Raw genomic sequence first — 25,029 nt, 5'->3', positions numbered from 1 at the left:
AGAAAGGCCTAAATGTCTAAAAGGCAGTTGTAGCCTAGTGGTTAAGGTACTGGACTAGTAATCGAAAGGTCCCTGGTTCAAGCCTCACCACTGCCAGGTTGCCACTGTTGGGCCCCTTAACCCTCAACTGCTTAGACAATATTCTGTCATAGTACTGCAAGATGCTTTGAATGAAAAGCATCCACTAAATGCCGTAAATGTAAGTTGTTGGGATACCAGCACAACACACACTAACACACCACCACTACCATGTCAGTGTCAATGCAGTGCTGAGAATGACCCCAGACCCCAGACCCCAAATCCCAAATAATAACTACTCTGTAGTGGTCCTGACCATTGAAGAACAGGGTGAAAGTAACAGATGGACTACAGTCAGTAATTGTAGAACTACAAAGTGCTTCTATATTGTAAAATGGACAGTCAGTGTAGAAACAAGGAGGTGGTTTTAATGCTATGGCTGATTAGTGTATTATTCGTCAAACTGAGTTTGAGGGATTTTAAACTGCTGTGAATTTCAAAAAGTACAGCTGTTAATATATGCATTGGCTTGGAAACTCTCCCTTCGGATGTGACCTGCTGAAAGTTAAAACCAGGCTGCGTGGCTGAAGTGCCCTTATTTATGCACTAGGCCAAGAATTGACTTAAATGACACAATGAACCAAAATGAGTGTTTCATCGAATCAATTAAAGTTCAATTGGGTCTTGGAGTAATGGATTAGTGATATGTAAGACCACAAAAGAAAGATATATATAAGCGAGCGTTACCGTGTTGTGGCGGTCACTGTTGAGCTTCTGTAGCAAATCTGTCTCAAACACTTGTAATGAAGGACCGAGGCACACACACACTTTCTCCAGCACACACTTCAATACAGGCAAGAGCTGAGGCTTCCTCAGGGCATCAACTGGAAACAAAAATGAATAAAAATGAGCTTTTTCTGTACTCTTCGGGCTGTATGCACGATAGATGTTATCATAAAATAGCTGTGAACAACGATTTACATACAAATAGACAATAATAATAGTAATAATATTCACAAAAGTATTCAGACCCTTTGATGTGGTACTCAAAACTATAATCAGGTGCATTCTTGAGATGTGTCCACCTATGGCAATTTGAATTGATTTTACTTTGTTTGGAAAGGCACACACCTGGGTCTATAAGGGTCCACAATTTGCACGGCATTGGCAAGACAAAAAAACCCACTAAAAGTCAATTAATTTTAAGAAACAGTTTATATCTCTCCACAATTAAATTGAAACTTTGCTAAACAACATGTAAAAGCCTGGCAACATGAGGAAAATATATTCTCTGGTCTAATAAGACAAAAGCTGAACAGCAAGCACTATGTCTGGTAAAAAACAAGCACAGCACCTCACCTGGGTAAACAGTATCCCTACTGTGAAAAACAATGGTGGTGGTATGAGTAGCAGCAATGACAGAGAGACTGATAAATAATGAATGGATGAATACATTCAAATGCAGGACTATCATTTAAGAAAGCCTCCTCCAGCGCGCATGCACATTCAGACTGGGGCGACAGTTCATACTTCAAAGCAGCAATGACCTGAAGCATGAAGCAAAAAAATAAATGAAAAAATTGTCATTCAGTAGCACAACCAAAGACCTTATACCCAAACAAGCATCTGTGAAAAGGGCCAACAGTGGCAGTTTACAGCTCAGCATCCAATCTGATGAAGCTTAAGGGCATGTTTCATGAGCACTGAGATAAACTACCCAAATCCAGGCGCTTGGAAAGGCAAATCCTAAAAGACTATTGAAGAAGTCAAAAACATGTTTCCACTTCCAATCTACACTTAAAATGTGCAAAAAGTCAAGGGGTCTGAATACTTTTTTAATCCACTGTATTTATAGAATTAAAAGAATGGTTTTTTTTTTCTGCATACGAAAAAAAAGAAAAGACAAATACCCAAAATTATTTACTATCAAAGTACATTTTCTGCATTCAGCAGACACTCTTATCCAGAGCGATTTACAGAAGTGCTTCCACTGTAAATATTTCCCTCCTCTAGTTTAAGTAGACAACAATCCAAGGACAACAAACCTGCTGAAACCCTGTTAGAACAAAGGAAAAGAGCCTTGATTCATGCCTTCATCGAGTTCTGGGTGGAGGATCAAGACTATTTGTAAAGACAGATTCAGCAACAAGTGTACACAACGTTTTAGTTGGAATATTTAAACACATGGAACCTGATCTACTCGCCAAGCTTAATCTGGGCATCTGAGGTCTTATGTGAACATTTAAAATGTCCTGTGGTTGTTTATTGTTACACCAATAGACAGTGAAATTGATTTTGTGGGTACTGTTAACTGGTACCTAATTGTGCACCGACAGGATTTGATGGGTGGATCAGACATTAAAATGTATGAGGGGAGCGGAGCACCATTGTCCAGCTGATGTAAGAGAGACACAATGACAGTTTATCAAAAATGCTAGTTTTCAAGAGAACAGGTCTTACAAGAATTTATTCCAGTAAGTTACTGTTGTGCTGTACAAAGATAATATCAATGACCAAAAGTATGTAAACATCTGACCATGAGCTTATTGGACATACAAATTTAAACCATGCGCATTAACAGCCACAACATTAAAACCACCTTCTTGTTTCTACACTCACTGTCCATTTTATCAGCTCCACTTACCATATAGGAGCACTTTGTAGTTCTACAATTACTGACTGAAGTCCATCTGTTTCTCTAAATACTTTTTTAGCCTGCTTTCACCCTGTTCTTCAATGGTCAAGACCGCCACAGGACCACTACAGAGCAGGTATTATTTGGTGGTTGATCATTCTCAGCACTGCAGTGACACTGCCATGGTGGTGGTGTGTTAGTGTGTGTTGTGCTGGTATGAGTGGATAAGACACAGCAATGCTGATGAAGTTTTTAAACACCTCACCGTCACTGCTGGACTGAGAATGGTCCACCAACCAAAAATATATCCAGCCAACAGCGCCCTGTGGGCAGCGTCCTGTGACCACTGATGAAGGTCTAGAAGATGACCAACTCAAACAGCAGCAATAGATGAGCGATCATCTCTGACTACATCTACAAGGTGGACCAACTAGGTAGGAGTGTCTAGGAGAGTGGACAGTGTGTTAACATGGTATTAAAAAAACTCCAGCAGCACTCCTGTGGGGGTCCAGACCACTGAAGAACAGGGTGAAAGCAGGCTAAAAAGATATGTAAAGAAATAAATGGACTACAGTCAGTAATTGTAAAACTACATAGTGCTTCTATGTGGTAAGTGAAGCTGATAAAATGGACAGCGAGTGTAGAATCAAGAAGGTGGTTTTAATGTTATGGCTGATTGGTGTATAGACACATTCCCAAATCCCACTTGTGATTTCTCCCTGTCCTTAAAATGATTAAGCTGAGGTGTTTTAGCCACGCACAATGTCAATAATGACAAGATTTGATGAGGTTCACTTGGAGAAACACCAGTGGCCCAACCAGAGCCTTGAGCTCCACCTTAGTAAACACTTTTGGAAAAAATTGGACATCAATTGTGAGCCAGGTGTTCACACTCCTAGATCTTGTTGAAAGCTTTTCCAGAACAGTGGAGGCTGTAATGGCTGCAAAGTGAAGCCTAATAATAGCTTTGATTGTAAAATGGAACGTCCAACAAAGAAAAGATCAGTTGGTCACATACTTTTAGCCAGACAGTGCTTGTTTGGATGCCTGGGAAGTGTGTGTGTGTTGTGTTGGACTGTGGTAAGTGGTAGACTGAGAGAAATCAGTGTGAGTCAGTGAGGCTTTACTCTAAAGGATAAGTCTATCACTGTTACAGACTGAACTCAAAAGCTTAAACACTTACACACACTCACACACTCACACACTCAAACACTCAAACACTCACACACTCACACACTCACACACTCACACACTCACACACTCCTAAGACTTATCTTTGTGTAGCAAAGTGTAGCAGAAAAAAACTTGAGCCCTCCAGACATTACAGAATACAAAAATACTGTCACTACTGCCACACCAAAAGACAAGAATATAAATATTAAAAATCGAAAGAGAGAGAGACAGACAAGCAAGACAGGTTATGGTGTGCTCCGATGAAAAGGGTCTGCATGGGCAAAGTTTCACAAAGACTAACATGCTGTTTTTTCCCGGCGGATGTTTATCAGGATATAACAGTATATAACACAACAGTACTGTTTCGTATATAACAGTATATAGTATAGAAGTATATTTCTTAATTTAATTCAGGATTAATAAAGTATCTATCTAGAACACAATAGTACTGTTTGTATATAACAGTATATAACCCAATAAAGCTGTTTTGTATATATCAGTATATAACCCAGTAGTGCTGTTTTGTATATAACAGTATATAACTCAGTACTGTTTAGAATATAACAGTATAAAAAATAATAGTTCTGTTTTGCATATAACAGTATAACAATAGTACTGTTTTCAATATAACAGTATAAAAACTAGTGCTGTTTTGTATCTAACAGTATATAACAATAATACTGTTTTGTATATAACAGTATCAAAACAAGTGCTGTTTTGCATGTAACAGTATATAACAATAGTACTGTTTTCAATATAACAGTATAAAAACAAAAGTGCTGTTTTGCATTTAAAAGTATAAAAACAATAGTGCTGTTTTGTATTTAACAGTGTATATAACACAATAGTACTGTTTTGTATTTAACAATATAAAACACAAGTGTAGTTAGTTTTGCACAGTATAACAAAAGTACTGTTTTGTATATAACAGTATATAACAATAGTACCGTTTTGGACATAGCAGTATAAAATACAATAGTACTGTTCTGTATAAAACAACAGTAGTTTAGTATTCAGTTTTCAGCACCATGAATGCCCTTGGGCCTTGTTTATGGCTGGAAAGGTTATGATATGTCTTTTATAGGTCAACAAAAAAGTGTGGAGTCGCTATTCTGTTGTATTTATTGAATGTCTGCTTTTGTTTTGTTGTTGGCAGCTTTACCTTTTATCAGAAACATTATTATTAGTCTGGTGTGTCCAATACGGCACCTTGTGTACACTGCCTGGTATGCAACAACAGTACTGCTTTGTATTTAATAGTATATAACACAATAGTGCTGTTTTGTATATAACAATATATAACACAATAGTGATGTTTTGTATAACAGTATATAACACAAGTGTTGTTGTGTATATAACAGTATGTAACACGATAAAAGTGTTTTGTATTAACTGTATATAATACAATAACTTTTTATATAACATATACAGTATATCACAATAGTAATGTTCTGTATAACAGTTTATAACACAATAGTACTGTTTTGTATTTAACAGTATGTAACTCAATAAAAGTGTTTAGTACTAACAGTATAACACAATAATACTGTTTTTATATAACAATATACAGGGGTTGGACAAAATAACTGAAACACCTGTCATTTTAGTGTGGGAGGATTTATGGCTAATTTGGACCAGTCTGGTGGCCAATATTCATTAATTGCACATTGCACCAGTAAGAGCAGAGTGTGAAGGTTCAATTAGCAGGGTAAGAGCACAGTTTTGCTCAAAATATTGCAATGCACACAACATTATGGGTGACATACCAGAGTTCAAAAGAGGACAAATTGTTGGTGCACGTCTTGCTGGCGCATCTGTGACCAAGACAGCAAGTCTTTGTGATGTATCAAGAGCCACGGTATCCAGGGTAATGTCAGCATACCACCAAGAAGGACAAACCACATCCGACAGGATTAACTGTGGACGCAAGAGGAAGCTGTCTGAAAGGGATGTTCGGGTGCTAACCCGGATTGTATCCAAAAAACATAAAACCACGGCTGCCCAAATCACGGCAGAATTAAATGTGCACCTCAACTCTTCTGTTTCCACCAGAACTGTCCGTCGGGAGCTCCACAGGGTCAATATACACGGCCGGGCTGCTATAGCCAGACCTTTGGTCACTCGTGCCGATGCCAAACGTCGGTTTCAATGGTGCAAGGAGCGCAAATCTTGGGCTGTGGACAATGTGAAACATGTATTGTTCTCTGATGAGTCCACCTTTACTGTTTTCCCCACATCCGGGAGAGTTACGGTGTGGAGAAGCCCCAAAGAAGCGTACCACCCAGACTGTTGCATGCCCAGAGTGAAGCATGGGGGTGGATCAGTGATGGTTTGGGCTGCCATATCATGGCATTCCCTTGGCCCAATACTTGTGCTAGATGGGCGCGTCACTGCCAAGGACTACCGAACCATTCTGGAGGACCATGTGCATCCAATGGCGGTGCCGTGTATCAGGATGACAATGCACCAATACACACAGCAAGACTGGTGAAAGATTGGTTTGATGAACATGAAAGTGAAGTTGAACATCTCCCATGGCCTGCACAGTCACCAGATCTAAATATTATTGAGCCACTTTGGGGTGTTTTGGAGAAGCGAGTCAGGAAACGTTTTCCTCCACCAGCATCACGTAGTGACCTGGCCACTATCCTGCAAGAAGAATGGCTTAAAATCCCTCTGACCACTGTGCAGGACTTGTATATGTCATTTCCAAGACGAATTGACGCTGTATTGGCCGCAAAAGGAGGCCCTACACCATACTAATAAATTATTGTGGTCTAAAACCAGGTGTTTCAGTTATTTTGTCCAACCCCTGTAAGACAATAAGGCAGTACTGTTTTGCATATAACACAATAAAGGTGTTTTGTATATAACAATATATAACACAAGTGTTGTTTTGTATATAACAGCATGTAACACAATAAAAGTGTTTTGTATATAACAGTATGTAACAATAGTACAGTTTTGTATCTAAAAATGTAACACAATAGCACTGCTTTGTATTTAATAGTATATAAAAACAATAGCACTGGTTATATATAATATTCAATACAATAGTACTGTCTTGTATAAAACAGTATATAACAATAGTACTGTTTTGTATATAACAGTACATGTCAGTAGAACTCTTTTGCATACAACAGTATGTAACAATAATACTGCTTTGTATATAAAAGTATAACACAGTGGTGTTTTTTTTTTTATATAGCAGTATGTAACAGTAGTGCTGTTTTAATATAACTGTATGTAACACAATAGTAGTGTTTTGTATTAACAGTATAAAATAGCATTGTTCTGTATATAACATTGTGTAACAATTTTTTTATATATAACAGTACATAACACAATAGTACTGTTTTGTCTGTACTTACAGTGTATCACAAAAGTGAGTACACCCCTCACATTTCTGCAGATATTTAAGTATATCTTTTCATGGGACAACACTGACAAAATGACACTTTGACACAATGAAAAGTAGTCTGTGTGCAGCTTATATAACAGTGTAAATTTATTCTTCCCTCAAAATAACTCAATATACAGCCATTAATGTCTAAACCACCGGCAACAAAAGTGAGTACACCCCTAAGAGACTACACCCCTAAATGTCCAAATTGAGCACTGCTTGTCATTTTCCCTCCAAAATGTCATGTGATTTGTTAGTGTTACTAGGTCTCAGGTGTGCATAGGGAGCAGGTGTGTTCAATTTAGTAGGACAGCTCTCACACTCTCTCATACTGGTCACTGAAAGTTCCAACACGGCACCTCATGGCAAAGAACTCTCTGAGGATCTTAAAAGACGAATTGTTGCGCTACATGAAGATGGCCAAGGCTACAAGAAGATTGCCAACACCCTGAAACTGAGCTGCAGCACAGTGGCCAAGATCATCCAGCGTTTTAAAAGAGCAGGGTTTACTCAGAACAGACCTCGCGTTGGTCGTCCGAAGAAGCTGAGTGCACGTGCTCAGCGTCACATCCAACTGCTGTCTTTGAAAGATAGGCGCAGGAGTGCTGTCAGCATTGCTGCAGAGATTGAAAAGGTGGGGGGTCAGCCTGTCAGTGCTCAGACCATACGCCGCACACTACATCAAATTGGTCTGCATGGCTGTCACCCCAGAAGGAAGCCTCTTCTGAAGTCTCTACACAAGAAAGCCCGCAAACAGTTTGCTGAAGACATGTCAACAAAGGACATGGATTACTGGAACCATGTCCTATGGTCTGATGAGACCAAGATTAATTTGTTTGGTTCAGATGGTCTCAAGCATGTGTGGCGGCAATCAGGTGAGGAGTACAAAGATAAGTGTGTCATGCCTACAGTCAAGCATGGTGGTGGGAATGCCATGGTCTGGGGCTGCATGAGTGCAGCAGGTGTTGGGGAGTTACATTTCATTGAGGGACACATGAACTCCAATATGTACTGTGAAATACTGAAGCAGAGCATGATCCCCTCCCTCCGGAAACTGGGTCGCAGGGCAGTGTTCCAGCATGATAATGACCCCAAACACACCTCTAAGACGACCACTGCTTTATTGAAGAGGCTGAGGGTAAAGGTGATGGACTGGCCAAGCATGTCTGCAGACCTAAACCCAATAGAACATCTTTGGGGCATCCTCAAGCGGAAGGTGGAGGAGCGCAAAGTCTCGAATATCCGCCAGCTCCGTGATGTCGTCATGGAGGAGTGGAAAAGCATTCCAGTGGCAACCTGAGAAGCTCTGGTAAACTCCATGCCCAGGAGAGTTAAGGCAGTTCTGGGAAATAATGGTGGCCACACAAAATATTGACACTTCAGGAACTTTCACTAAGGGGTGTACTCACTTTTGTTGCCGGTGGTTTAGACATTAATGGCTGTATATTGAGTTATTTTGAGGGAAGAATAAATTTACACTGTTATATAAGCTGCACACAGACTACTTTTCATTGTGTCAAAGTGTCATTTTGTCAGTGTTGTCCCATGAAAAGATATACTTAAATATCTGCAGAAATGTGAGGGGTGTACTCACTTTTGTGATACACTGTATATCAGTGTTGTAGTTAGTCTTGCTGGGCCAGAACTTTGCTTTGACAAGATTAAAGACGGTTGAATCTGTCATTTTTGCTTTAAGGTGGGTCACAACAAAGATTCATTAGGTAGGAAAAAGTCTATTTGAATTGTATAAACCACTCTATGCCTCCTAAAAGACAAGCTTAGCATTTGCAGGGCCTATGTTGCAAATCACACACAACTATACTGAACAGTATGTCTAATTTGTGCACTTATAATAAAATAGTTTTACATGATGCTGTTTGGGATGTCTGCCTGAGCAGAAATCAGCAGAATATACTGTATGTTAGGTACGTGTAAAGCTGCGTCTCAAGTCTAAAAAATGCAGTAAAACGAATTGCTTTATATGGTATGTAATAAAAGTGTGCACTGGAGCTAAACGCTGTGCTGTTACGCCTGGGGGGGGGGGGGGGGGGGGAGTAGAACGGTACATCAAACAAGCTCCAATCTAATTAAATGGAAGGTCTGATCCAAAACATTCTCTTTGAATAATTTTTGACATTTTGTGTGCGTGTTGTGTATGAACTCTTGGCATCGGGGTGAGATTTAGAAAAAAAACTGAACAAAGCTGTGCAGTTTAAAGCAAAAAAATGTTCAATGACGTTCCCCAGAGGTCAAATCCCCAGACAAAAGTGGTAATGATGGGTTAATGAGGGTTTGCAGATGTTTCTTTTGTGTGTACAGTACTTTATTATTAGTGTCCGAGCAGAACAGCACTCTCAGGTACAGTAAGTGTTTCCCATGTGGAATGAGTCAATATGCTGAAATAATGAGCTACAATAATGAGATGAGGGCTGTGAAATAAAGAGGCTGAGAGAATAAAGAAACAAAGAGTGAATTCAATTGCCAAGAGGCCACCCGGAGGACTCCCTCGCCCTTTCAAAAAAGCTCTGTGGACAAACGAATGAACTCTGACAGACATAAGTCCTGAAACATCTGGTGTAGAGTAGAGCTGGGCGATATTGAGAAAAAAATAAATCTCAATTATTTTCAAATTTATTACCGATTCTCGATTCCGATATTTTTTTTTGTTCTTGTTTAATGCAATTGAAAAACACTAAAATTTCTTTTTTTTGCATTTTAATTTAAAAGACTACAGAAGTGCAAAAATTGTAACAGCACCACCTATAATTATCCTTTCAAAGGACTCAAACTTTATAACAATAACGATATAATAATAATTAACAATAATTAAAACAAAACAGAAACTTAATTAGCTATATTCTTTTTAAGAATAGCTCACAAACAACTCACTTTATAAAGTGTGCAAGCAAAACCTCCTTACATAAAAAAAAAGTGCAAAACCACAAAAAGGTTTCTTAAAAGGAACACAAGCCTATCTACTGTTTCCACCAATCAAGTGAGTCTGTATCAGTGTCTATGCTAGGGGACATCAAGTAAGCACTCGACAAAGCAGTCAGCTTTGATTTTGTCCTCTTGTGACTGGGGGTGGATGGAGGTGGCACGTTCTGCTTCTAACAATATGGACTACAATTCCCATGCTCCCACGGACTCTCACGCGACTATCACGTGTCCCCGGTCAGCCGATCCTGATCGGTCCTCACGCTCACTGTCGTTTTGATTCAGTTCAGCTGTGTTCAATTCCATGAATCTTATTTAAACACTTCTGTCTGTCTGTCTCGTTGCAATGTATTGCCGTCTGTGTTTGCATGCCTTATTTCTAAATCTAGCCGTTACCGTGTATGACCCTTGATGTCTTCCGTTTACAGTTTTTGCCATTGCCTGCACCTTTTGGTTTATATATACACACACACATACATACATATGTATATACATATACACACACTGTATAAGTATGTAACAACAGAACTGTTTTGTATGTAATAGTATACAACACAATAGTATACTAAACAGTATATAACAGTTCTAACAGTGGTAGGGTGTTATGTATTTAACATAATATTAAGTACCCACAGTACTGCTTTGTATATTAGTTTGTGACAACAGTACGGCTAGGACGTCATAGGACCCCAGTAACCAGATGATATTTGGGTGGCAAAGCATTTTCAGCACTGTGTTGTGGGGATTTTTTAATACTGTTTCCATGCCTCTTTATTAGAAACACAGACCCTGTATACAGTTAGAGACTTTTTTTCATGCACAATGTGTGTTTAATCTTCTTATAGTCTTTTATCAGTGGAAGGTTTCTGATCACAGGATGCTTTTGGCTTCATATTTTTAGATAGAGCACTTTTTTTATCCCAGCAATAACATTAAGGTGTCTATAAAATCCCAAAAACACTGCTGCGCCTGCTACACTTGTACAACACAAAAAACACAAACTACCTTGTTGTGACCATGTAGCCTGACCATTCTTCTACAATAGTGGAATGTTGTTATGAAATGATGTAGACCTATAAGACCAGAGAATAATAAGATCCCACACTCATAAACCAGTATCAAGGATCAAAACCCTGAGAGCAGACTGTACAAAGATTAATTCCAAGCCCTGCTACCAGTCAAAAGAGCATTCACAAAAAACGCATGTGTTTATCCCTAAAGGAAAATTCAGAATGTTTTCTCAACTGAAGTATTAGGAGCTTAGCTTACTGTCATCTTAGCTACAGAGAACGTCCTATTGCAGATTGTAATTTAAAAAGTTGATATATGCTAATATATAGTTATATAATCCTTCAAGCCACATCAGGAGCCACATAAAACTCATATTGAAAATCATCAACTATCATGGATTTGGTCACATTAAGCAAAAATGCATCATGGGTGAACTTACCTGTGTTGTCTGTGGTTGGTAAAACTCCAGGAATGAGATCATGGCCAGAGACCAGGATGTTGGGTGGGAGCAGGTGCATGATGGTACTGAGGACAGGGTAGGGCTGGAGTGAATACAGTAGCTGAGTTCCTTCTATCACTGACAGTGCCGAGTTAACTGCAAGCACACAACAGAGGAACAATTCAAAACTCTCAAAGAATGATGTTCACCTCAAAATATTAATCTACCACTGCTTGATTAGAAATCATCCACTGATAAAATACTAGATGATTAAATCCAGTGTGCACTTAAAACAAAAAAAAGTGCTAACAGGGTCTGTGTCTCATTCCACTCATACCAGAACAACACACTTCCATATCATTAATTACCATGTTATTGCAGTGCTAAGTAGGATCCCCTTAGGGGGAAACCCAGTGGGGTCCCTTTTGATTAATAAATGTAATATAGTGTGTCAAAGTGTACAAGGTCAGTTGGCACAGCGGTCTACTATGCCAGCCCACCGTAGCCAATCATGTCTGTGTAGACTGTGATAGGCTTCTGACAGGGGCAATACAGAGGCCCTGCAAAGGACTGGCACTCTGTCCGGGGTGTTCTTGCCTTGCACCTGGTAGAACCAGACTTGCTTCAATCCTGACCAAGATGAGGTGGTTAATGAAAATGAAATGACAAGAACTTGGATGAGGCTACAAACAGTATGCCCAAAAAGTTCTTATGAAATAATCATAACACACACACACACACACCTCAGTACCACTACACACTCATAAATCAGAACAAAATGAAAAGCATATGGTGGGTCAAATGGGAAGTGTTTACTGTAGATTATTTGCATATGCTGTAAATCAGAGCTGCTGTTTGTGCACATATTGAGATAAAGGACTGGTGGGTAGGTTTCCATACAGCATACGTTCTCTCATTCATTTATCAAGTTTTCATTTATTAAACATTAGAAAATGCAGGAGAAGAGAACTGAATGTTTTGCCACACACTGTGACAAGACGGAGGCAAATTCTTTTCCCAAAATCATAATAAATGTAGACAGTTTAATTACCATAACCGCATGCACATTTTACTTATATTTTAATGGTCAGATCCTGGTAAGTGATCATCTGCTGTAAGATTTACTGAAAGAAAGCATTACTTACAATTAAAGACATTCATTTCATGCCAGCCTAAAGATTTAAATGGTTTCTGCAAATGTTCATAAATAATTGGATCCTTTTTCATTTGTAGGCTTTCTGAAAATATGATCTCTGAATTGAAATATACATAAGCAATATAAAATATGAACGTTTGTGGTTTGAAGAGTTATGTTACACCCATTGTGATTAACTACAGCTGGTGACTTCTCTGTCCTTATATAAACTTTTTAACCAAAAGTATGTGGACACCCAATTAACTTTTGACTTTTGATCGTTTTTGATTTGTAAAAGAATAACCTGTTACCCTACTCACCTGTTTATCTGTTAAACGTTTTAACTTCATAACTCTGTTTAAAAAAAAAATAAATGCTTCTAACTTTATGGCAGAAATTTATATAAACATGGTCTGACACGTTTTGTGTGCAGAAACTCTGTTGGCTAATACATAGCCTTGACCTCAACCCCACTGAACAACCTTGGGATGAATTGGAATGTCACTTCCAAGCCAGAAACTGCATGCCTCATTCAAAATCAGTTCCTGTCCTCAAAATTGCTATTTTGACTGAATTTCCATGTGCTAGCCCTTAAATCTAGGGTTGGTAGCAGTTGTGGGATTAAGGAGACTCAAGTAACAACTGGAAATAATCGATAAATAAAATGTATGTATGTAACAAAGAATTCAAGCGTAAAATAATAATAATATTTTTTCATGTAATAATAATAATAACAATAATAGGCTTTTGTGTATTTTTCTTTGTTATAATGATAATAATAACAATAACAGTAATAATAATAATAATAACAACAATAATAACAGCATTTTGTGTATTTTTCTTTGTTATAATGATAATAATAACAATAACAGTAATAATAATAATAATAACAATAATAACAGCATTTTGTGTATTTTTCTTTGTTATAATGATAATAATAATAACAATAACAGTAATAATAATAATAGGCTTTTGTGTATGTTCTTTTCCTTTCTTTTGTTAATAAAAATAATATAATAATAACAATAATAATAATAGCATTCTGTGTTTGTTCTTTTCCTTCCTTTTTATTAATAATAATAACAATAATCTTTTGTGTATTTTTCCCTTATAATAATAACAATAATCTTTTGTATTTATCTTTCTTATAATAATAATAATAATAATAATAATAATAATAATAATAATCTTGTGTATTTTTGCCATTCCCAGCAAGTGGAAATAATTTATATAAATAACATTCCCCAAAACATTTAAGTGTAAAATAATAATAATAATCTTGTGTATTTTTTCCCTTCCCAGCAAGTGGAAATAATTTATATAAATAACATTCCCCAAAACATTTAAGTGTAAAATAATAATAATAATGGCTTTGTGTTTACGTTTTTTCCCCCAATCTATTTATCCTGGTAAGGGTGGCAGCATGCCACCAGCAGATCTCAGCTGTGGTGAGCTAGCATAATAGACCGCTGTCACCCGAGGGCCTATAACGCTTGTACCAACCCATAGTTTAATCATGCAGCTTGTTTGGCCAATGACCCTAAAGGTACCTTTCATTTATTTTTCATTCCACCTTTTTGTCCTGCTAATGGTCGCAGCTAAATGGTCTGGTTTTACTCTGAAACAGTGGGTGCAAAGCAAAAATCAAGACATAGCCAATCATTGCAGTCATGCTATTAGCCAGCCACGTATCTAGACAGAGATTCAAACCCGGATCTCAGACATCTTGCTGTTAGTAAATAGCAAAAAATAAATAAATTTTTCACAAAAAATTCATTTTTGAAAGGCCATTTCTCTATTACTTCAGTCTACATCACACAGTCAGAAATGCTGCATGTCCAGTTATAAGCAAAGATCACACCTTCACGCAAAGTGTTTACAACTCCGAGTGCCACTTAACACCAATGAATGAAACAAATGAATGAACTCACGACCTGTCTGCATTTGGCAGCCGCATGCCATCACAGAGGCTAACAGCTTCTGCTTCAATTCCACAGAACATCTGTGAAGCCCAACTCCTTCAGTCGGTTTGGCACCGTGAGCCTAAGTGCACGGCTAAATTAGCCAAGCTCGTGAAAGTAAACATCATTGACATCTTAATTGTGGCAAGACGCAGAAGACTAATGTCCGACGTTCGTCAACAAATCATGCACAATGAGTCCGACACATTCTCGCTTTCTTTCACAGAACTAATGGCTGAAGTGTTCGGCTGAGTGTAGATTCAGTTAGCTCGTCCCGGCTCGCTCCGATGCCTCAATAAGTGCCTTGACTAATTACGTCTCTCCATCTGGGAGAAAACTCTGAGTGAGAACTTCACTGCTGATCTCCAGTGAATTAGGCCTGATTACACCCAGCATTTAGAAATTCCCTAATTAATTAACTCCACTGCTCCAGTCCTGCAACATTTATGCTGCAAATGTAAAGCTGATGATACCTAGCCCGCTGTTAAAAACACATTAGTAAACATACACTAGGAGTAAAGGGTGTTATGAAAAAATATGCTTGTGCTATATAGCCAAAGGTACACCAATCAGCCATAACATTAAAACCACCCCCTTGTTTCTACACTCACTGCCCATTTTATCAGCTCCACTTACCATATAGAAGCACTGTAGTTCGACAATTACTGACTGTAGTCCATCTGTTTCTCTGCATGCTTTGTTAGCTCCCTTTCATGCTGTTCTTCAATGGTCAGGACCCACACAGGACCACTAAAGAGCAGGTATTATTTAGGTGGTTGATCATTCTCAGCACTGCAGTGACAATGACATGGTGGTGGTGTGTTAGTGTGTGTTGTGCTGGTATGAGTGGATAAGACACAGCAGCGCTGATGGAGTTTTTAAACACATCACTGTCACTGCTGGACTAAGACTAATAGTCCACCAACCAAAAACATACAGCCAACAGCGCCCCGTGGGCAGCGTCCTGTGACCACTGATGAAGGTCTAGAAGATGACCAACTCAAACAGCAGCAATAGATGAGCGATCGTCTCTGACTTTACATCTACAAGGTGGACCAACTAGGTAGGAGTGTCTAATAGAATGGACAGTGAGTGGACACGATATTTAAAAACTCCAGCAGCACTGCTGTGTCTTATCCACTCATACCAGCACAACACACACTAACACACCACCACCATCCATGTCAGTGTCACTGCAGTGCTGAGAATCATCCACCACCTAAATAATGCCTACTCTGTAGTGGTCCTGTGGGGGTCCTGACCATTGAAGAAAAGCATGAAAGGGAGCTAACAAAGCATGCAGAGAAACAGATGGACTACAGTCAGTAATTGTCGAACTACAGTGCTTCTATATGGTAAGTGGAGCTGATTAAATGGACAGTGAGTGTAGAAACAAGGAGGTGGTTTTAATGTTATGGCTGATCAGTGTGTATGTGGGAGAGCCCAGAAAAAATGTGTGCCAATTCAGTCAACAGAACATATAGAAGGTCAGACATTTATGTTGGATGAGAAAGCCTGGCTCATAAATGATGTACCAAACAAAAAGTCTTTAGTGTAGTTGGGGTCAGGGCTCTGTGAAGGCCACTACGATTCCTCCATATCAAACTATAAACTATGTCTCTATGGACCTCAGTTTATGCACAGCGGATGGTTAGAACCATGTCGTTTTTGTATAGAATAGTGCAGTGGTAGCTTAACGGTTAGCAGGTCCAAGCACCACAGCTGCCAAGCTGCCACTGGTGGGCCCCTGTGCAAGGCTGCTAACTATAAATGCTCAAATTTAGTCAGAATCTTAACTCGCTTTAAATTAAATTGTCTGTTAAATGCAAATGAATTGGCCAGCAGAGACAAAAACTGCAGCAGCAATGAGGAATCCCTGCAAAACTACTGTCCCTCCCCTTTTGTGTGGCCATGTGGGTGCCCGGCTGGTTGGTAGCACAGCTGAATCTTTAATTTAACAATATCAAATTGCAATTCTGCAATTCTGTTTATATTTATTGCATTATTATTATTTTTATTTTTTTTTCTATTTCACATATAAGGAAAGTTTATTTATTAGGATTTTAACATCATGTTTTACACACTTTGGTTATGTTCATGACAAAGCAGGTAATTCCTGGTTATACAAGATTCATCAGTTCAAGTTTTTAATGTCAAACACAGTCATGGACAATTTAGTATCTCCAATTCACCTCACTTGCTCGTCTTTGGACTGTGGGAGGAAACTGGAGCTCCCAGAGGAAACCCACACAGACACGGGGAGAACATGCACAGAACTCCGCACAGAAAGGACCCGAATTGATCCACCTGGGAATTGAACCGAGGACCTTCTTGCTGTGAGGGGACTGTGCTACCCACCAAGCCACCGTGCCACCCACAAAAGAATAGGGAAGTTGTAGCCTAGCGGTTAAGGTAGTGAACAAATAATCATAAGGTCGCTGGTTCAAACCCCACCACTGCCAGGTTGCCACTGTTGGGCCCTTGGCCAAGGCCCTTAACCCTCAACTGATTAGACTGTATACTGTCACAGTACTGTAAGTCGCTTTGGCTAAAAGCACCTGCTAAATGCTGAAAATGTAAATGTAAATATATTAAATTAAAAAGTTAGTTGCAATACTACAACCCAGACAAAGCATGAAATACAGTGAGGTCAAAAAGTATTTAGTCAGCCACTGATTGTGCAAGTTCTCCTACTTAGAAAGATGAGAGAGGTCTGTAATTTTCATCATAGGTACACTTCAACTATGAGAGACAAAATGAGAAAAAAAAATCCAGGAAATCCAAATTATGGTGGAAAATAAGTATTTGGTCAATAACAAAAGTTCAACTCAATACTTTGTAACATAACCTTTGTTGGCAATGACAGAGGTCAAATGTTTCCTGTAAGTCTTCACCAGGTTTGCACACACTGTAGCTGGTATTTTGGCCCATTCCTCCATGCAGATCTCCTCTAGAGCAGTGATGTTTTGGGGCTGTTGCTGGGCAACACGGACTTTCAACTCCCGCCACAAATTTTCTATGGGGTTGAGGTCTGGAGACTGGCTAGGCCACTCCAGGACCTTAAAATGCTTTTTACGGAGCCACTCCTTCGTTGCCCGAGCGGTGTGTTTGGGATCATTGTCATGCTGGAAGACCCAGCCACGTTCCATCTTCAATGCTCTCACTGATGGAAGGAGGTTTTGGCTTAAAATCTCACGATACATGGCCCCGTTTATTCTTCCCTTAACACGGATCAGTCGTCCTGTCCCCTTTGCAGAAAAACAGCCCCAAAGCATGATGTTTCCACCCCCATGCTTCACAGTAGGTATGGTGTTCTTGGGATGCAACTCAGCATTGTTCCATTTTGGTTTCATCTGACCACATGATATTCTCCCAATCCTCTTCTGGATCATCCATATGCTCTCTGGCAAACTTCAGACAGGCCTGGACATGTACTGGCTTAAGCAGGGGGACACACCTGGCACTGCAGGATTTGAGTCCCTCTCGGCGTAGTGTGTTACTGAAGGTAGCCTTTGTTACTTTGGTCCCAGCTCTCTGCAGGTCATTCATCAGGTCCCTCCATGTAGTTCTGGGATTTTTGCTCACCGTTCTCATGATCATTTTGACCCCACAGGATGAGATCTTGCGTGGGGCCCCAGATCGAGGGAGATTATCAATGGTCTTGTATGTCTTCCATTTTCTTACAATTGCTCCCACAGTTGATTTATTCACACCAACCTGCTTGCCTATTGTAGATTCACTCTTCCCAGCCTGGTGCAGGTCTACAATTTTCTTCCTGGTGTCCTTCGACAGCTCTTTGGTCTTGGCCATGATTGAGTTTGGAGTCTGACCGTTTGAGGCTGTGGACAGGTGTCTTTTATACAGATAACGAGGTCAAACAGGTGCCATTAATACAGGTAAACGAGTGGAGGACAGAAGAGCTTCTTAAAGAAGTTACAGGTCTGTGAGAGCCAGAAATCTTGCTTGTTTGTGGGTGACCAAATACTTATTTTCCACCATAATTTACAAATAAATTCTTTAAAAATCCTACAATGTGATTTCCTGGATTTTCTTTTCTCATTTTGTCTCTCATAGTTGAAGTGTACCTATGATGAAAATTACAGACCTCTCTCATCTTTCTAAGTAAGAGAACTTGCACAATCAGTGGCTGACTAAATACTTTTTGGCCCCACTGTAGCTTGGGTTCATAATGTCTGGAAAGAAATAAAAGTTAGCATTTCCCGTACTGTCCCAACTTGTTCTGATTTGGGGGTTTTATGTTTCTACAAACACCAAAGGATGAATATAAGTCACCTTTTTTTAACTTCGGAAAAAGCCCCCCCAGCCTTAACAAACAGACGATTCATGACCTGAGGTGTAAATATGAATTCGTCTAGGCTGCCACAAATGAACTGTTCTACCAACACACAACCTTAAACTCACATTCTATACTGGTCTAGAGGTCTTCACGTCTGTTCTCCTTATTAATAGGCAAATGGTATATAGTCCCAAACAATAAAAGAAAACAGGATTTATGCTGCCTGTCCTCCGGCACAATAGTGACTAGCCTCTGAGCAAGAGCCTTACTCCACAATTCCTTGCACTGCAGACTGTCACAACTGTAAGTCGCTTTGGATAAAAGCATCTGCTAAATGCCATATGCACAGTGGTACATTACGCTAACCCACTACTGCTGGGATACAGTGTTCAAATCCCCAGCGGTGGTAAGAACTGATGACATAACCAATCATGTCAGCATGTAGACATTGTCTGTGGGGGGTGGCCAACGCCTCGCAAAGGATTGGCATCCATTGTACAGGGTGTGTTAGCCAGACCCACAGCGACCCCCGCTCAGGATAAAGCTGTATTAAAATGTGAATATATAATTAAATGTCTGTTTTTTCTTTCTTTTACTTCTTTTCTTTGCTCAGTTTTAGATTTCTTCCGTAATCTCAAAAAATATTTTAAAAATCTTGTTCTATTTCTGTGTGTTTTTCTGTTACACACACGAGCCTTAACAAACAGATGATTTACGACCTGAGGCGTAAAATATTAACTTGAGAATGTTATTAGTCTAGGCTGGCACTAATGAACTGTTCTACCAACACACAACCTCAAACTTACACTCTGTACAGATCTAGCTCAGAGATCAGGTCTGTTCTCCTCAACACTTTCTTTTTTAAAATGCATCCAGTGTGTATATTCACTTTACATTTCACATTGTCATGTGATTTTGCACTTACACGTACAGTGATGAGCTAAAACATTACAATCACCCCACAATGTGCCCTACAATACATATTTATATTATTTATTCAGTTGTTTTACGCCATGCTTACACCATGCTTATAGATAATTCTCATGTTAGTCTATCATCCTTGTCAAGTGCTGTTCTTATACGTTGTTCTTTAAATGTCTATGGTTTCATTTTGGCTTGGGTAAAGATTTTTTGTCATAGCTTTGATATTGCCAGAGAGTGCCGTCGCCCTACAATACATATCTCACTCACATGCTGATGTAGTTAATCGGAGTATGCTTGTAGAATGCAGAAAATATAGGCGGCCATAAAGGCCTGAGTGATTTTAATAAGGGCCAGATTCTTATGGCCAGGTGACTGGTTAAAGTATTATCACCAAAAGAGCAGGAAGCGCTCACAGGTAGTCATGGTGAGTATCCACTGACAGTGGTTTGAGGTTTGACAAGCCACCAAACTGCAAAGAGGTTGTTGATTTATTAATGGCAGATAATATAAAGGCTATGATGTCTGGTAGAGATCAAAAGAAGAGCTACTGTGGCTTAACTTGGAGATCATTTTAATACTGATAAGGTGAATGTGTTACGGTACAGAGTGCATCAAATCCTTCTGTGTATGAGGCTGCATAGTCGCGGGCCAGCCAAAGTGCCCATAAAATCTCAAGTATGTGTGCATCTCCTTTACCTGTGGAAGAGATGGCCCCGGGATGCACTGTAGAACAATTCACCTTGCAGCAGACAGAAGCTGAAGGAACTGCTGGTACCAGACACCACAGAAGGCATTGGTATGTCTTGTGGAGACAATGTATCCAAAGCTGTTTCGACAGCATGTTAGGAGGATGGTCCAAATGCTTTGGCTCATGTTAAAGAGCCTTTAGTTTTCTTGGACATTTTTTTTAATATATTTAGTTTATGAATTTTCTCCCCCTGTTCTCCTAACTTTTCGCACGTCCAGTTACTCAATTGCATTATGCTTCCTCTCCACCGATGCTGATCCCACCCTGATTGAGGAGAACGAGACTGACACACGCCCCCTCCCTACATGAATTTAGAGTAAATACAATAGAGTAGAATAACATTAAGTATTGACTATGTAATGCAGCTGTATGACAAATTACAACTATATGGGAAAACACTACATATACATGTGTGTTGTACAGGACAGTGGTAGCTCAATGGTTAAGGTACTGGACTAGTAATCAGAAGGTTGCCAGTTCAAGCCCCACTACTGCCAAGTTGCCACTGTTGGGCCCCTGAGCAAGGCCCTTAACCCCTTAATTGTTCAAAATTGTGCTCAGTCATAATTGTAAGTCGCTTTGAATAAAAGTGTCTGCTAAATGCTGAAAATGTAAATGTACGTAATGTAAAGTCAAGCACAGGAAAAGGTGGGGGAGAAAGATCTTTGAGTTATTGTGGGGGGATGTTTTACAAACTTGTGTTGTTCCAAAATATTCCAGAATTTTCAGGTTTGTATTTAGTCCACCACAACATTTAATTTACATGCATCAAGGCCAATCACTGAGAAGCAGCCACCTTCTTTTATAGTTGTGTTCTAAACCACCACTATGTACCATGTATTCACGTGATAAAAACCCCTGTTATACTATGATAGGCCACAGTGCCACCCAGTGCTAAAACGTATTTTTGATAAGTGAAACACGTTAAAGGGGCTGGACAGAATTACTGTATTCCCAGGACTGCTGTTCTATACATTGTTTTTTTGAATTAGTGGCACAACTAGCAATACTGACAGCAGAAAGCAATTCCCTAAAGCTATGTCCCTCTAAGGCCTGCTCGGTCTATAGAAAATAAAAATCTGTTTTTGAAGAGGTCGTAAAGAAGTGCTCAATCTTACTCTCTGTGCAATTCTATTACTTTTATCTCCTTTGCTTTACTGCTTTTAAGGCTTTTTTATGTTAGAATTAGACAACCTGTCTTATCACATAAAACAATGATTATAAACACTGAATTACCAAAGTGCCCAGCCTGTGTTTAATATAAGGAGACCTAAAGTCATCCTCAATCCTGGATAGGTTTAATTTAGGACACCTGAGGTGGTCTTGGTTCAGTCGCAAACATCCCATCACATAACACATGACATGTTATTCTCTGCTACTTGACCCTGAATTACAGCTGCACCATTTAACTCAAGAGTAAGCAGCACAATCAATGAACAAACACAAGTTCACCAAATTATGAGACTCTGCAAGTGTCTGGTCAATGTGAAGATGCAGTCACCAAAGACATGTGCTAGCCTGCGGCCCTCCTAGTGCCACCGGCAGAGGTCATCAGGTTGCAAAGGGAAAATTGAGTAATTGGGGAAAAAACAACTGGGGCAAAAAATGGGGTAAAATGCTTTTGGCTTTTTTGCTCTCTGAGTGATTGAAGACTTGCCCATTACACATTAAACCTCATGTCCATGGCCGCTCAGGTGGCGCAGCGGTAAAGTACGCTAGCGCACCAGAGTTGGGTTTCTAGATGCATCGTATCGAAACTCAGCTCTGCCTTTCCGACTGGGTTGGGCAGCAGTATGAACGTTTGGCTGTTGTTCAGGGTTAGGGGTAGAGTCGGAGCGTAGGTCCTCATAACTGGTGCGACTGCGGCCCCTGCTGGTTGACTGATGGCGCCTGCACAGGGCTGAGGAATAACATTGAGGGGGGTGTGACCCTCCGTGCGCAGTGTCTCTCGGTGTATGAACTCGGCTCGTGCAGGTGAAAAATGCAGGCTGTACTGACTGCGTGCCGGAGGGGGCGCAAGTCAGTTGAGTGGCGTCCTCAGTCAGCGGCAAAAGGGTCGAATCAGTATAGAGGACGTAATCAGGGTAATTGGACATGATTAGAATGGGGATAAAAAATTGGGGGGGAAAAGTGGGAAAAAATAGATAATTATAAAAAAATAAAAAATAAAATAAAAATAAAAAAAGTGCACATGGCAAGCTGACAGTGTAAATGTCAGTGTTTAAGCTACTACTTTATTCTGGTCAGGGTTGCAGTGGGACCAGTTTCACCAGGAAACACAATCCATCACAGGGCTTTTGCCACCCCCACCCCTCAGACACCCACCTGCCGGCTAGAAATTCATTGTAAATGTGTAGTGGATATTTTTCAAGTGTGTGTGTACTTACACTGCAGAGGGTCCTTAAGAGTTGGGTGCAGTAGAGCTCGAGGGGTACCATGGTACAGAATTAACCTGCAGCAAAAGAAAAAGAACACCAGACACTCATGTATACACAATAAAAATATGGTAGTCAGAGACTTAACTGTTTATTCATGTATGTGAGACAGCTGTGGCACCATTTCCTGCATGTGTTTGGTGTATTGTGTGCAGTATGAAAATAAAATGCCTGAGCAAACTATAAACTGGTTTGCTGAAAGACACCAGGACTGCATTACATTAGTGATGCAAATTTCTTTTGTTCTATTACATGCTAAAGTGGTTTTACTGGACTCAGATTTAGTGACTAGGGAGGCTATTAAAATATACTAGAGATCTGATTTTCACATATTGTAATGTTTGATGTAAACCTGGGTTTGATTTCCAGGTGGATTGGTCCGGGTCCTTTCTGTGTGGCATTTTGCATGTTCTCCCTGCATCTGAGTGGGTTTCCTCCGGGACTTCCGGGTTTCCTCCGGGACTTCCGGGTTTCCTCCCACAGTCCACAGGTTAATTGGAGACACTAAATTGCTTGTGACTGTTTGACATTGAACTTGAACTGATGACTCATGGGTAACCTGTAACTACCGGTCCTGTCATGAATGTAACCAAAGTGTAAAATATGTTTCAGTTTCATACAACTGTAGTATGTCAAAGAAGTGCACTACTGATAGTGTTGTAACTCTGTCTCAGTCAGAGTTACGATATTATCAAACATAGAGGGGGGGGGGGGGGGGCAAAGGGAGAACTTACTTTTGGTCCTCCCATGGTCAGTAGAAAATGAAAATGTGACTTGTAGAAAATTTCAAATTTTTTCAGAAGGATGAATATGTTAGGGTAACAGAACCATCCTAAATTTGCAATTGGATCAATGTTGGGAATATTTTTAGTGTTATATGGAGTTTTTATTAACGTTTAAAACTATATATGCTAAATTTGCAATTGGATCAATGTTGGGAATATTTTTAGTGTTATATGGAGTTTTTATTAACGTTTTAAATTATATATCCTACATTTGCAATTGAATCAATGTTGGGAATTCTTTTAGTGTTATATGGAGTTTTTATTAACGTTTAAAACTATATATGCTAAATTTGCAATTGAATCAATGTTGGGAATTTTTTTAGTGTTATATGGAGTTTTTATTAACGTTTTAAATTATATATCCTAAATTTGCAATTTAATCAATGTTGGGAATTCTTTTAGTGTTATATGGAGTTTTTATTAACGTTTAAAACTATATATGCTAAATTTGCAATTGGATCAATGTTGGGAATTGTTTTTAGTGTTCTATGGAGTTTTTATTAACGTTTTAAATTATATATCCTAAATTTGCAATTAAATCAATGTTGGGAATTTTTTTAGTGTTATATGGAGTTTTTATTAACGTTTAAAATTACTAAATTTGCAATTGGATCAATGTTGGGAATTTTTTTTAGTGTTATATGGAGTTTTTATTAACGTTTTAAATTATAAATCCTAAATTTGCAATTGGATCAATGTTGGGAATTTTTTTTAGTGTTATATGGAGTTTTTATTAACGTTTTAAATTATACAGTGTATCACAAAAGTGAGTACACCCCTCACATTTCTGCAAATATTTTATTATATCTTTTCATGGGACAACACTATAGACATGAAACTTGGATATAACTTAGAGTAGTCAGTGTAAAACTTGTATAGCAGTGTAGATTTACTGTCTTCTGAAAATAACTCAACACACAGCCATTAATGTCTAAATAGCTGGCAACATAAGTGAGTACACCCCACAGTGAACATGTCCAAATTGTGCCCAAAGTGTCAATATTTTGTGTGACCACCATTATTATCCAGCACTGCCTTAACCCTCCTGGGCATGGAATTCACCAGAGCTGCACAGGTTGCTACTGGAATCCTCTTCCACTCCTCCATGATGACATCACAGAGTTGGTG

At 39.2% G+C, this 25,029-nt stretch overlaps 1 protein-coding gene across 6 annotated transcripts in view; it reads right to left on the bottom strand.

Moving 5' to 3' along the window:
- Nucleotides 1-25,029, bottom strand: part of nphp4 (nephronophthisis 4) — a 298,208-nt gene that overhangs the window by 226,557 nt on the left and 46,622 nt on the right. For all 6 annotated transcript variants that reach the window (XR_010013356.1, XM_062999062.1, XM_062999063.1 and 3 more), the window contains exons 5-7: nt 23,069-23,133; nt 11,617-11,772; nt 766-902 (exon numbers count right to left, since the gene is read on the bottom strand). Coding sequence is in view for 5 of the 6 variants with exons in the window: in XM_062999062.1 (XP_062855132.1) it covers nt 766-902; nt 11,617-11,772; nt 23,069-23,133 (358 nt within the window). In the remaining variant the exon portion in view is untranslated. The remainder of the gene's footprint in view (nt 1-765; nt 903-11,616; nt 11,773-23,068; nt 23,134-25,029) is intronic.

Source organism: Trichomycterus rosablanca, chromosome 7 (genome assembly GCF_030014385.1).
Source record: "Trichomycterus rosablanca isolate fTriRos1 chromosome 7, fTriRos1.hap1, whole genome shotgun sequence".
Taxonomy (NCBI): domain Eukaryota; kingdom Metazoa; phylum Chordata; class Actinopteri; order Siluriformes; family Trichomycteridae; genus Trichomycterus; species Trichomycterus rosablanca.
Note: the sequence above shows the minus strand (reverse complement) of the source record. Positions and strands in the feature narration are given on the sequence as shown.